Consider the following 14383-nt stretch of genomic DNA (forward strand, 5'->3'; position numbering starts at 1 on the left):
GTCACACATCTGTTTAGCCATCACACGGACATCACAGCACTCAAGTGATATCCTTCCTCACATAATCGCATTGTTTTGTGTCTGCCAAGGGTTCTGTTTACGAACATGGTGAACTGACGCAATTCATCCCCTTCTGAAGCTATTTCCTTCGAGATAGATGTCTGACATGTGCAGCCGCATGAAGCCCAACATTCCTCTTTAACATGATTTATATAAAAGAGTATTTATTACAGAAATAACATACTTAAAAGAATACACTTAAATGGAACTTTTGTAAAAAAATATTTTTTACATATTTGTTAAACCTGTCATTATGTCCTGACAGTAGAATATGAGACAGATAATCTGTGAAAAAATCAAGCTCCTCTGGCTCCTCCCAGTGGTCCATTTGCAGAAACTCCATCGCTCCCGGTAAAAAATAACCAATCAAACCAAAAAGTTGCACATTTGAAAATACTTAAGCTGTTTCTGTAACCGCTCCTTGTCCAGTATATAGTGCACTATATCTGGTGTCATCCATTTTGTAGTGCTGTCTGAATTCTTAGTAAACGACTTCATTCCCTACATTTGTTCACTATTTTTTTACCCACAGTTCATTCAGTTTACAACCAGTGTACACTTGCCATGTCCAAATTCCCACACTTGCATTCTTGGCCACTTGAGAGGCCGTGTGCGCGGCAGGAAGAAAGTGCACAAGACCGTCCAGATCTTAAAAACACTGAAGCGCAGTGCCCTTAAAGGGATACTCCTCCCCAAAATGAAAATTTTGGCATTAATCACTTACCCCCATGTCGTTCCAAACCCGTAAAAGCTCAGTTCGATGACTTTTCATACCTTTTCTGGTACCTTTTCCGTTGTTAACTGAGAAAATGCACAAATAAACGCTGAAAATGAACGTGGATTTGTGCATCTTCTCAGTTAACAATGGCTCCGTGTAGTAACAGCTGCTCTATTGTGAAATCACGCACCTGATGGAATTTACCGCTGATTAGAGAACCGGCTTTACTGACGAGATGTGCATTAACGATTGGCCGATCGTGATCAGAGCAGCCATAGTAACAATGAAAATGAATACTGAGGTGTACTTAAAGGGATAGTTCACAGAAAAATGAAAATTATGTCATTAAAAACTCACCCTCATGTTGTTCCAAACTTGTAAGACCTCTGTTTATCTTCAGAACACAGTTTAAGATATTTTAGATTTAGTCCGAGAGCTCTCAGTCCATCCATTGAAGCTGTGTGAAAGGTATACTGTCCATGTCCAGAAAGGTAAGAAAAACATCATCAAAGTAGTCCATGTGACATCAGAGGGTCAGGTAGAATATTTTGAAGCATCGAAAATACATTTTGGTTCAAAAATAACAAAAACTACGACTTTATTCAGCATTGTCTTCTCTTCCGTGTCTGTTGTGAGAGAGTTCAAAACAAAGCAGTTTGTGATATCCGGTTCGGGAATGAATCATTTGATGTAACTGGATCTTCTTGAACCAGTTCACCAAATCGAACTGAATCGTTTGAAACGGTTAGCATCTCCAATACGCATTAATCCACAAATGACTTAATCTGTTAAAAAAAAAATTGAGTTAAAACCAACCAATATCCCGGAGTAATGCATGCACTCAAACAGTACACTGACTGAACTGCTGTGAAGAGAGAACTGAAGATGAACACCAAGCCGAGCCAGATAACGAACAACAGACTGACAGACTGTTATGAGCGTGGGTAAACCGAAGGCTTGAATCAAGGGCAATCATTGCAAATAATGCCATTACGCCGATCGCAAAAGAACCGGTGAACCGTTTTCTTCAACTGGTTTATTGAATTGAACTGTCCGAAAGAACCGGTTCACGGAAAAGAACCGAACTTCCCATTACTACTGGTGATCCGAAAACTGATGCAAACGGTTCTTGACTGGTTCAATAAGATCCGGTTACATCGAGTGATTCATTCGCGAACCAGATATCACTAGACAGCAGTGAACTCGCTCACAACAGACACGGAAGAGAAGAAAATGCTGAATAAAGTCGTAGTTTTTGCTATTTTTGGACCAAAATGTATTTTCGATGCTTCAAAAAATTCTAACTGACCCTCTGATGTCACATGGACTACTTTGATGATGTTTTTCTTACCTTTCTGGACATGAACAGTAGACCGTACACACAGCTTCAATGGAGGGACTGAGAGCTCTCGGACTAAATCTAAAATATCTTAAACTGTGTTCCGAAGATAAAAGGAGGCCTTACAGGTTTGGAACGATATGAGGGTTCGTCATTAATGACTTTAATTATTTTTGGGTGAACTATCCCTTTAAGTGGGTCAAAATCACACTAACGTTCAGCTAATTGCATTTAATATGCATTTAAACTGTAGCACAGTTTTCATTTAACTGCAGTTAACGTTATTTAATGTCTGAAGACATTATACTAAGTTCACATTTAAAAACAAATATATTTCCAAGTATATTATTTATTTTTCTGTTGTTTATTACAAGGGCTCACATGCATTCAAGGTGTAAGGAAAATTTAGAAGTGTTAAAGTAAAACCTTTGTTGAAATTGATATAAAGGTCTTTCAAAACCATTTAAAAACCAACATCAATACAACATTACGTTTCCAAGAAGTAGATTTTTCATGTTCGCCATTACAATTTTCACACCCTTTTTATAAATGCATGAAAGTAACCCACCTGCTCCAGTTCCTGTGTTAATGGGCTCATCACTATCAATAACTTTGTTTAGTTGTGATCCAGAAGCGGACAAGATCTGAGTTACAGATATCTGCCGTAAGACAAGGTGTTCCAGTGTCGTCCTTCTGTCTCTCACCTTCCCAGAAGTCACAGACCAAGGCGGCCGGCGGGACTTGAAAGCAGTGCCGTTCATCAGCTACCTGTCGGGCCTGCTGAAGACGCAGCTGCTGACTGATGACCTGGTGGCTGGTGTGGAGATCCGCTGCCAGGAGAAGGGCACCTGCCCGGCTGCCTGTCACCTGTGCAGACAAGCAGGCCGTGAGACGCCCAGCCCGACGCCAGTCCTCCTGGAAGTCAGCCGTATCGTGCCCCTGTACAGCCTGGTGCAGGATAACGCCACTAAAGAGGTAAACGAGGGCTGTGTTCAGTTAAGTCCTTCAAATAATAGTTCATATAAAAATCGAAAAGGGGTTCCCAGTCTGTTTAGAATTTTTGGAAATCCATCTAGACTACCGTTCAAAAGTTTGGGGTTGATAAGTATTTTTTTGAAGAAATATCTTATGAAAAATAAATGGATAAAAACAGTAATACAGTGAAATATTTTTACAGTTTAAAATGACAGTGTTCTATCTTAATATATTATAAAATGTAATTTATTCCTGTGATGCGCAGCTGAATTTTTAGCATCATTTCTCCAGTTCTCAATGTCACATGATCTGCAGAAATCACTTTTAATGTGCTGATTTGCTGCTCAAGAAACATTTCTGATTATCAGTTTTACCACTTTATATGTTTGTGTAAAATTTGATACAGTTTTATTTTTCAGAATTGTTTGAAATATAGAAAGATCAAAAGAGCAGCATTTATTAGAAATTTTTGTAACATTATAAATGTCTTTACTGTCACTTTTTAACAGTTTACAAGTTTAAACCTTAAACTTTTGAATGGTAGTGCATGTACTGGAAACCCGCCAAAAAAAAAAACAGTTCAACCAAATGATCTAAAGTTATCTAAAGAAAAAAAAAAAACTGAAAAAAAAAACTTTGTTTGGTATTGTTGAGGCATGTGAAGTTTTATGTGTCTTAATAAGTTACTTATTAAGATCAATTGATATTAATCCCCAAAAAATGAATAATCTAATAAATAACAAATTAATAATCATGAATGAACTAAATATGCACATGATCTTGCATCAACATTTGTTCTTTAAATGCATGTGAATAAGAGCTGAATCCTTTCTTTAAAGTTTTGTTCAGCTCACACGTGGAAGTATTCCACTATTCCAGACACACCTGTAGATGGCAGGAATGACTTTCATTACGCTTCAGCAGGGGTTCTCTTTCTGGTAGGATGTTACAAGCTGAGAAGACTGAGATTAGTTGGAGAAATTGGAACATGAACTATTATATATTAATATCGTAATAGAAGAATAATAAATATGTTCACAATCTTGCACCCATTTCTTGGCTGAACTGTTTGATCATTAAATCTCCCCAGTCCTTAAATGAGGAGAACGCATTAGTAGATGCTGCACCTTCTGAGTCACACGCGTAATGAGGATATTACATTTAGTTTTGGAGCAGATTTGCAAGGGGCTTTCTTTTCTCGCATAATCCCTCGTACTGCTGACGTCTTGAAAGGCAAGATGCCATTAAATGCTGTCTCGAGTGTGACTCACTTACCAACCCACTTTGGCCTGGTGTTTACGTACCTGACGGACGAGCGCTCTGGGGGTCAGACCCGCTCCATAACACCGATTCCCCCAGCTAACTGCTTCTCGCTCTGAACTGTGTGTGTGGATCCCACTAATAACAGGAGCGTCAGGAATGCCAAAAGGCTCTCAATCGATAGCAGACGATCCCTAGTGGGCATCTGTCGACTGGTAATCAAACAAGAGAGAAAACTGCAGCTGAGTCGAGTGGGAAAAGCTCAGACTAGAGCGTATAGCATGCTCAGAAGATACTGTGAGATTACGAGGATGATATTGATGTCATCGACTCTGGAGACGAGCCGGGACTCCTTGCGGTCGCAGCCTGCTGTCAATTAGAGTAACAGACACAAAGACCTACAGAGACAATGCTGTCATCTTTAACTGAATCCAAAAAATTAGCTCCTTTCGACTGAAATGAGAGCGGTTCATGATCAGGACCTGATAGAAAAGAACTAGCTTTAGGTTCAATGAGAAACAAACACTGATGTTCCTGCGTTATCTGGCCTTTGTTTTGGCAGTGTGGTTTTGGAGTTACTCTAATTTCATAAAGCAGGTTTTAGCATAATTTTCGTAGATATGACAACCTGATTTTGATGCTGCCATCAAACCTTTACATCAGTCGGTTTGCACAGGGAGTTTATGAGTTATCCTTTGATTCCATCCCCAGCTGATTTTGATGCAGGGATCAGAAGATTTAAGAAATAAAGTTAAAGCAAAAAATGAGCAAGGCGGCATACAATGTATGTTTTGAGTCCTCGCCAGATTGAGCTTCTTTGTCAGTCTCTTTGTAAAGGAAATGTGGTTATGATCTGAAATTATCAGTTCATTTCCTTGAAAACACTATAGCGGAAAACAGGCCTGAAAAGGATCAAAAGTGAAATACGCAGGGCTTCTCATGTGACAGTTTTGATCCTGTTTTCATCATGGTTTCCCCCCTTCACAATCCAGCTACACACACTCACACATACACACTCATACATGCTACTTTATATATTTGTGCAAGTAGGAAACTCATCAGTCATTTTAAGATTAAGGAGGAACTCTTAGGACACAGAGAAGAGAAGAAAAGTTCTTTCCAGCCATTTTCTCTTACATCTGGCAATACGTTTCTAATGCATCTCTAATCTGCAGTCAAACATACCTTTAAAGTTGTCATGAAATGAAAATTCACCCCATCTGTTTTCCTTATGCATGTTATAGATCTAATTGTGAAAGAGGTATCCCTTCATACATACACATATATATATATATATATATATATATATTTTTTTTTTTTTTTTTTTTTTTATTTTTATTCAATGCCCACAGCTCAAAATCCAGTTAACAACCGATAAATAAACCCTTCATTTTCTTTTTCTGTAAGCTGCAACACTGTACATCACAGTGTACATCACAACGTGGAAGAAAAGGTCTGTCCCTACTTCCGTTTTATTGAAACTATATTCCGAATAAAGCGAATACAGATGCTTCTGGCTACATGCACTCTAAGTCCTGTGGTTAATGTACTTCTGAAAGCACTGCATCATCGATTAGGCTCTGACACAAGCATGTGTTACATTCAATGCATTGCCACAAGAGGCATTATAGCAAGGAAAAGAGTAAACTCAAGACCACACACATTGGTCAGACATTGGTCTGCATGCTGTTGTTAAGTACAGTATGTTTCTGGTCATAGTTATGCCTGTTTAACAGATCTTGCATACTCTGTTGTCAAGGTCAACATTTGTTGACAAATAGTCTATTTAAAATTGGCATGAAATCAAAAAAACAACCAATGCATTTTAAAGGTTGTTTAATATACTTTATTGTGAAAAATGTAACCATGAATAATTGGTGTCACTCTGATGTACGTTACAATGCAGAAGAAAAGATCGGTCACTACTTTGATTATAGTGTAAACTACATTATAAGCCTTCATTATGGAAGCACGTTTCCACTAAAAAGTTTTGAGTTGAGTTTATAACCCACAATTTGTACTTTTTTCACCTTGTATTTCTGAGCTATAAACTCACAATTCTGAGAAGATACAGTAATATATATATTAACAGAATTGCAAAGACCGTAACTCAGAATTTTTTTTTTATATCTTATCAATTTTACATTTAAATTTTAATCATTTTAACATTTTATATCTTATTATATCTATATTTTATATCTCCAATCTTTTTTTTTTTGTCAGAATTGCAAAAAGAAAGTCTGAATTGTGATTTTTATTCATTCATCCATCCTGTTGCAAAAAAAACAAAAAAAACATCTCCATCCTTCACTGTAGAATCAAAAAAGAAAAGATGAAAATTTTGAAATGATGAATTTGTATCGTTAAATTTAATGCTTTTTTTTAATGCTGCTCTGTCTAGACCAACAGACTAGACAGAGCAGGTTAGTTATGATATAATAGGGCTGTGCAAAAAATCGAATGCGATTTTCATGCACCTCTCATCAGTAAAGACGCTCCTGTAATAAGAAGTATATCTCCAGCTGTGCGTTCAGATCAGGGTTGCCAGGTTTTCACAACAAATCCTGCCCAGTTGCTTCTTAAAACTAGTCCAAAACTAGCCCAATCACGTTTCCGGTTATTGGTATTGTGATTGCTTCAAACCGCGGACATGAAAAACAACCGCAGACTTGGCAACACTGGTTCAGGTGGAGCGGCAGTTACTACACAGAGCCGTAGTCTACCGACAACTAACACAAAATCGCTTTCAAAATCGACAAAGAATCGCCTGCGATTTTATCATCGATTTTGTGTAGATTGTCAGTGAATTACGGCTCAGTGTAGTAAATGCCAACCAGTGTTGCCAAGTCTGTGGTGGTTGTTTTTCATGTCTGCAGGTCGCAGCGACCCCAATACAAATGACGTGATCTTTAGCCCCTAAAATGCGAAGTATACCAAGGCAACCCTGCTAAAAAACGTATATTTTAACCCAGGGAAGCAATGTTTTATCGGGGAACCTTCTGGAAGCGGGATTGGGCTAGTTTTGAGAAGCAACTGGGCAGGATTTGTTGTGAAAACCTGGCAGCCCTGATCTGAACACACGTGCTGGAGATATACTTCTAATTACAGGAGCGTCTTTACTGATGAGATGTACATGAGTAAAGACATGCACAGCCCTATATAATAAAATGGGTAACGTTAAGTTATAGCTAGCTAATTATCAAATGCAGCTACTGTTAGCCAACGCTAACATTAGCACGTTTATCGAACAGCCTTCGATACATTTCTATGTTATAACTTCCTGAAAACAAATACACAAACATATAAAACAAACTTCTAGCGAAATACTAACAGCATCTAACTTACCAATCCAAAAGAAATGTTGCAAGATCGGAGTCGAACCTCATTTCTTTCAGGTCCATCAGTTGTCTCCAGTGATTAAAAGCAGTGCCGATGTTTACTCTTGATTTGTGTTTCCGAGCGCGGTTGTTTCCCTGTAGCGGGTGACGCTCTCTTCCCTTAACTGAAATGAACTAGTGGGCTGTACTTTCCACATGATTGACATCAGGTTCAAGTACACGCCCACAAGCCATGCGAGTTATTCGTGTATTGTAGGTTGGCTGGTGGTTATGTTGCCCGCATACCGCCTCCCATGGCCGAAACTGATATTACGACACCTGTCGGGCCGGGGCTAGTAATGCTAATGCTAATTAAGGTTGATATCTCTGCAGCACTATAACTTGACATTTTTTTTATGACATCATCGCCCTTATTTCTTCTCATTCTTTTGACGCGTGTAGGTCATGTTATGGATATTTTTACCTCAATTTTTGCATATGGCACCTTTAAAGTCCTGACACTTTTTGAGTTGCTCTGTAAAACTTCCTAAAAGCAATTCCCAGAAAACGAAAAAACTCAACAGATGGATTCTTATATTTTGTGTGCGTTGTAATTGAGTATATGGTTGAGGCTGCTTATTGGAATAAAACTGCTCAGTTAAGGAATTGCCAAAGGTGTGCACCCAATCCGATCATGGTACAATCTTTGTTCTCCAAAGAAGAAAATGACAGATACTGCCCATATAGTTTGTATTAAACCCAAGGCAAGATGCTGACCGAAATCAATTTTCCAGGGAATGCTATAGCCATGTATTTTGCTAGTCATTTAAGTGGATAGAGAAAGCAAATCAAATCAGCTTATAGGCACCCTTGAGCCGGTTTGCTGCTTTTCAAAAATGTGTACTTTTATTTGAATTCTCCGTGTCCCCTTATGAACCCTGGATTCAATCGAAGCCATAGCTCTCTTCCTGGAAGATGGTTTAGGTTTTCCTAGAAACAGGGACATTTCCTTCACTACATTAGGCTGAATGATTGGAGAGACCTGTTCACTGAGGTCTTGGGTCATCAGAGGAATCAAATCCTCTGGCCAGCTGGCTAATGTTTGCACATATCAGACACTGATTGGGGACAGTAATAGGGTGAGCTCAGATGAGTTACAACAGATAATCGCATTTAGATGTCATGATTGCCCCACGTCTTGTCATTGAGAATAGGTTTCTCTGAGGTCTTGAGAGTTAAGAGGTTTCGTGGAACTATTGGTTATCGACAGTTTCGAAAAGCAAAGCAAACATCTGTCGTAAACAGTTTTTGTACTTAAGTGTATTTGTTTACTGTGCTATACTGCACAACCCACTATTTCAATTCTTCAGAAAACTTGATTTTGAATTTTGTAGGCAATATATGTCAAGTGAAGTTGCAGATTGAATCGTTGTGAAGAAGTGGTGTAAGTGTTTGAGTAAATGTAAATAGTTACTGTATATAAGTATCTTTTTTTTTGGAGTGTCCAAGATTTTAGCAACTTTTAATTTTTGCTTGACTCTTGAAGGAACAAAAAAGTATACAGTATACTTTATAATCTTTAATCCATTAAATATATGATGAGTAATGCAATTACTTGTTTTTACTTGATTTTGCATGGCAACTTTCTCTGCATCAGTTTATATATCTATGAGTTTTCAGAGACAGTAGGTTTGTTTGGTAGCTCAGAAAGTAAGGAGAAGTACTTGACAAATCAGTTCAAATCTGCATGTAAGGAAGTTGAAATGGCACGGTTTGTGACGCTTCGCGACCAGTGAGACACAGGGAGAACGAGAAATCCAATCGCAGGCATGTTTTATTTGAGGTAATCCAAAATCGGAGTAATCCAGAGCGGAGCAGAAGACCACCACATCCTTGTGGTCGTTGCCGGAGTGGAACAACGAAGGGTAAGGACTCCATACAAACAACAGGGAAAGACTGGTATTTATAAAGGAGGCTAATGACAATAGATTGCCTGCACCTGGTGCAATTAACTGGAGTGCAATTACTGTGAAGACAGGACCAGACTAGAGGAATTCTAGTGCCTATGGTGAAGTGCATAAGGGGAAGTGAACCCACTAACCTGACTCAACTCTGGAAAGTCAACAGGAATCTGACTCAACTCTGGAGGGTTAACGGGAGTATGACTCGACTCTGGAAGGTCAATCGGAACCTGACTCAACTCCAGTGGGTCAACGGGAACCTGACGCAACTCAGGAAAACCCACTGTAACTGCCATCCTCTGCAGTGGCTCCGGGCTGACGACCATGTTGCGCAGCGGCGCTGGGTTGGTGGCCATCGTATACTGTGGTGCTGGCTCAGCCAACGTGACGTGAACAGTTTTGGGAATCTCTAGGATTTTTGACAGCCTGGAGAAATAATCCAAAAATGTCTCTGCGGCCATCTTGGGCATTGGCGCTGAGCTGGCGGCCATCTTGCACTGTGGCGCTGGACTGGTGGCCACTTTTTGCTTTGGCGCTGTGCTGGCGTCCATCTTGTGCTGTGGCTCTGGACTGGCGGCCATCTTGCCTCGTGGCGCTGAGCTGGCGGCTATCTTGTGCTATGGCGCTGGACTGGCGTCCATCTTGCCTCGTGGTGCTGGGTTGGCGGCCATGCTGCGCAGCGGCGCTGGGTTGGCGGCCATTTTGTGCAGCGGCGCTGGCTCAGCCGATTTGCGTCTCCTCTCCCCTCTCTTTCCAAAATGAGGAAACGGCGGCTCCCATCCGAACCCCGGGTCAACGGGAGGCCACAATGGAGATCGCTGCCGGACCTCCTCTCGACTACTCACTCCGAAGCGACCTACCCTGGTTCCACGGAACACAACCTGGCGAGTACCCTCAAAGCCATTCCTCTCCCGTTTGATGGCTGGGGAGGAACTACGTCATCAGGGAAGGTCCTCCAATGCAGAGGGGAGGGGCATTTTAGATCACAAAGCCAAACTATTTTTTTTTGTGTGGATTGACTTGCATGGATGAATTGTTCACCACAAAAAGATCAATTTAGGCAAACAAAGTAAATATGGTCAATTTTGATTTGATTTGACTTTAATTACCATTAAAATCAGAGATTCTAAAGTTGCTGGCTGATGATACACTGGGGAACTTTTTTGGAACTTTGGCCAGTGTTGCCATCAACAGGCAACCAGGTGAGATACAGGGCCCATGACCAATCTAAAGTATCCAGGTATAAATTTGTTACCCATCCTCAGTGGTAAAGTGCCCAAACAACATTGCTCAAAAAAAAGTTACCCAGCAAAATTGCTCAAATATTTGCCTTTTTGAGACTTTAACTTGAGTCATAATGGAATTAGTGACTTGTTATTTTTAATGGGGTCATTGTTGCTAGTGGTCAACCGATATATCGGCCAATATTTAGCATTTTTCAAATATCGACATCGGCCGATGCTTGGCCAATGTGTTTGAGGTGGGACTTTTATTTTGATGGCGCTGAAAGCGGCAGCGCCTGAGCATACACAGTGCTCACACTCTCTATCTTGATCATCGTCATAAACAGTTCTGTCCAATACGGATAGAAGTCTGTCTAATAATCAGATAGAATGGTTAAACAAAGAAATTAATGTATACAGAAACTATTACAACAATTTATTTTATATTTGTCCTATTAGTAATAGAAAGGCAAACATTATAATACTTTCTCGTTTGCCATCAGCATTAAGCAAATATGCATTTATATAGTTTAAACAAATCTGTGAATGTCTAATGAAAATTTCACAAACCTTGCAAACTTAACTGTGAGAATACTGAGTGTCCTGTTGGTTACAGTGTTTACTTTTTTATAGTATAACTGTATTAAATATTTATTTATTTGTGAAAAATACTGTCATCGAAAGTATAATTATGCTTCTTTCACACATTTATTTTTTTAATCCATTGTCAAATGATTTAAAATTTCTTAAATATTAATAGCCTAATAATAATAAATATATATTGGCTTTATATCGGCTATTGGCCCCCCGCTTGCCAGGATATTGGCATCGGCTGTCAAAAAACACATATCCATCGACCACTGTATTATATCTGTACTTTTACTGAAGCATGGTTTTCAGGAAAGTTTGCTCCTGGCTTATAAACATCTTTGAGCTCCCATTGGTCAGTGGGAGTTTAACTGGGTGGGTGTGGCGTTGTGGGTCCACCACCTTTGACAGTTTGTGAACAGTTTGGCTGCATTTACACTGCAAGTCTTAATGCACAGATCCAATCTTTTGACCATATCCGATTCACTGGCCCACTTGTATACATTAATTTTAGACACGACTGGTATCAGATATCTGTGTTTTAAATAATTCCCGCCCAAAATGATTGTCTGCAGATATCGCTTTTCATATGAACATGTTAGATCCGCTGGTTTTGAATGGCCGTGCTATAATTTTTTTTATTTTTTTATTTTTTTATAATTAATGTCGAGTGGCCATTATTATTTGCCAGCATGGACAACAGCTGTCATGGATATTTTGCAGCAAAAAATCTGACTGATCAGATTCCCTATATCAAAGTGTTAATGTATTTAATAGTTTTGTGGTTCATATTAACCTCTAATATTATGTACCACATGAAAGTGCTCTCTGTATAGTTTAGAATCTTGGTTGGGAGAGTTTTATTTTAATTTCATTTTTATTTTTCTGAAAACTAAACTACCAGTATCGGTATTAACAGATCGTATCGGCTGAGAAATGTATTATGCCGAATGTATAATGAGTGGAAAGACCGGAGTGCCGAAATTGCACAGCTTGTACAAACATATCCACATCGCTATGAACAGATGCTTTCTTAAATGCAGTTTTCTGAGTGCTGTCATTTTTGTTGTGTGTTTATTTTGTATTTGAGAGAAAAGTACGGAGCATATTAACATATATTCATGTAAACTCCATTTGCAGCAGCATGGGCAGCTTCAAGATTTTCGCTAACAGTAAATTGCTGCTCGGGTATTTCAAACTTCCTTTTACCGTTAAGAGAATAACAACAATAATTTGCTGTCAGTATATCAGGGTCTTTAGGGTTCCCCATCATACACCCTTTCTGTCCGACCTCCGTTAGATTCCCCCTCATAACACACACACACACACACACACACACACACATACACCCCTAATTACCCTCCTTGTTTACTTAGGCTTAGGTTACTCTGCATACATAAACATAGCCATAATCGGTTTGTCTATTTTTCACATGTGCAGTTGAGCAGTCAAGCATGCTTTTTCAAGGAAACCACTGGAGGTCGATGTGTGTGCACGTTTGCGGCTTTGTGTTTGTCCATGAGCAGGGCTGCTCTCATCAGCACTGATATTTCATGTTTTCAGATCATCTGTTTCCCATTTGCTGAATCTTTTTTAACACTTTTTGCAAATTGCTGAATGCCACACTAATGTGCGTATTTGTTAAACCAGTTCAGTTTCCTTTCCTTCAAGCGGCACATTTATAGTGTTGGCTGGGAATGGCTGATCTGACATGAAGGACAGCAACTCTTGAATTCATGGCCAACACGCACAGCAAAATGTGCCCTTCCTTCACATCCAAATGCATTTTATTTAGTTTTATGTTGCCCTTCTGTGGGTTTGTCAGACTGTTGTTCGACATTGTTTTACTGTCCATGCCTTATGTTTCTGTGGAAACTACTGCTATACTACTACAACTACTACTACTACTACTACTACTAATAAATAAATAAATATTTTTTTATTATTATAAGATATGATATAAGATATGGTAGATATTTTTCTTGTTTATAATACTTAAACTTGCTTTATTATTTTATCTGGTTTTAAGGTTTTGGTTCATGACTGTTGGTTTGACTGTTGGTACTCACTCTCTGTTTTGACTTCCACAACTCTGTGTCTCTGCCAAGCATCTCTCATGCAAGTCATTATACCGCAATGGATTGCAGTCTTTCCCTTCCATCTCTCTGCTGTTGTAATAACGTCTCATTCATCAAGGCCGTTTAAAGAGAGTTGCCTGTGCATAAATAAGGGGTGAGGTTTGGCAGCCAGAAACCTGCTGATGCTATCAGGGAGATGGGCGGCTTCCTCATCACTGTCTGCCACTGCCACCTGTAAGGAAGGCAGAATTTTCTGACTGTTGTTCTCCTGCTCGACTTTTAAAAAAAATAAATATAACGCTTTTTGCAAGAAATTCACTGTAAAAAATGCAATAAGTTGTTGTATGCATATCTGAACATGCAATATGTCAAAAGTAAGAACAGAGCCTCTGAATAGAATGCAGTGAGAAAATAGTCCCCAGCAACTCTATTGCTGCAACTACACAAACTAGCTGGGGACTATTTTCAGGCACTGCGTAATATCATTGTGCCTGCTGCACACATGGTATGGCAGCAAAGTTCATTGATTATTACACTGGAATGAGAGTATAGTTCCTCGCCATATCAGCCTAGAAAATCACAACTTTTCATTTTCCATCGGTCTTAGTACACAATGTAACTACAGAAGAGTCAAGTTTTAAATAGGAAATATACAGAAACTCTTTGGTCATTTTTGAGCGAGATGCTAACGGTCTAATCAGATTCAATGATTTATACTAAGCTAAGCTAAAAGTGCTACCACCAGAACCGGAGATTGGCTGAATGGATTAGAAAATGGTAAAACACAACTCGTTAACTCTTGGAGAGTTGGAAAATTAGTGTCCCTTTAGGTCCCACATATTTTTTATTTATTTTTCATATAAA

The 14383-nt window shown here is 39.2% G+C and overlaps 1 protein-coding gene across 3 annotated transcripts in view; it reads left to right on the forward strand.

The window, feature by feature from the left end:
- The window catches only part of LOC113084639 (astrotactin-2-like), a 479964-nt gene that overhangs the window by 396525 nt on the left and 69056 nt on the right, over positions 1-14383 (forward strand). For all 3 annotated transcript variants that reach the window (XM_026254924.1, XM_026254923.1, XM_026254926.1), the window contains one exon: positions 2830-3092. In XM_026254924.1, the coding sequence (XP_026110709.1) occupies positions 2830-3092 (263 nt within the window). The remainder of the gene's footprint in view (positions 1-2829; positions 3093-14383) is intronic.

Source organism: Carassius auratus, chromosome 5 (assembly GCF_003368295.1).
Source record: "Carassius auratus strain Wakin chromosome 5, ASM336829v1, whole genome shotgun sequence".
Taxonomy (NCBI): domain Eukaryota; kingdom Metazoa; phylum Chordata; class Actinopteri; order Cypriniformes; family Cyprinidae; genus Carassius; species Carassius auratus.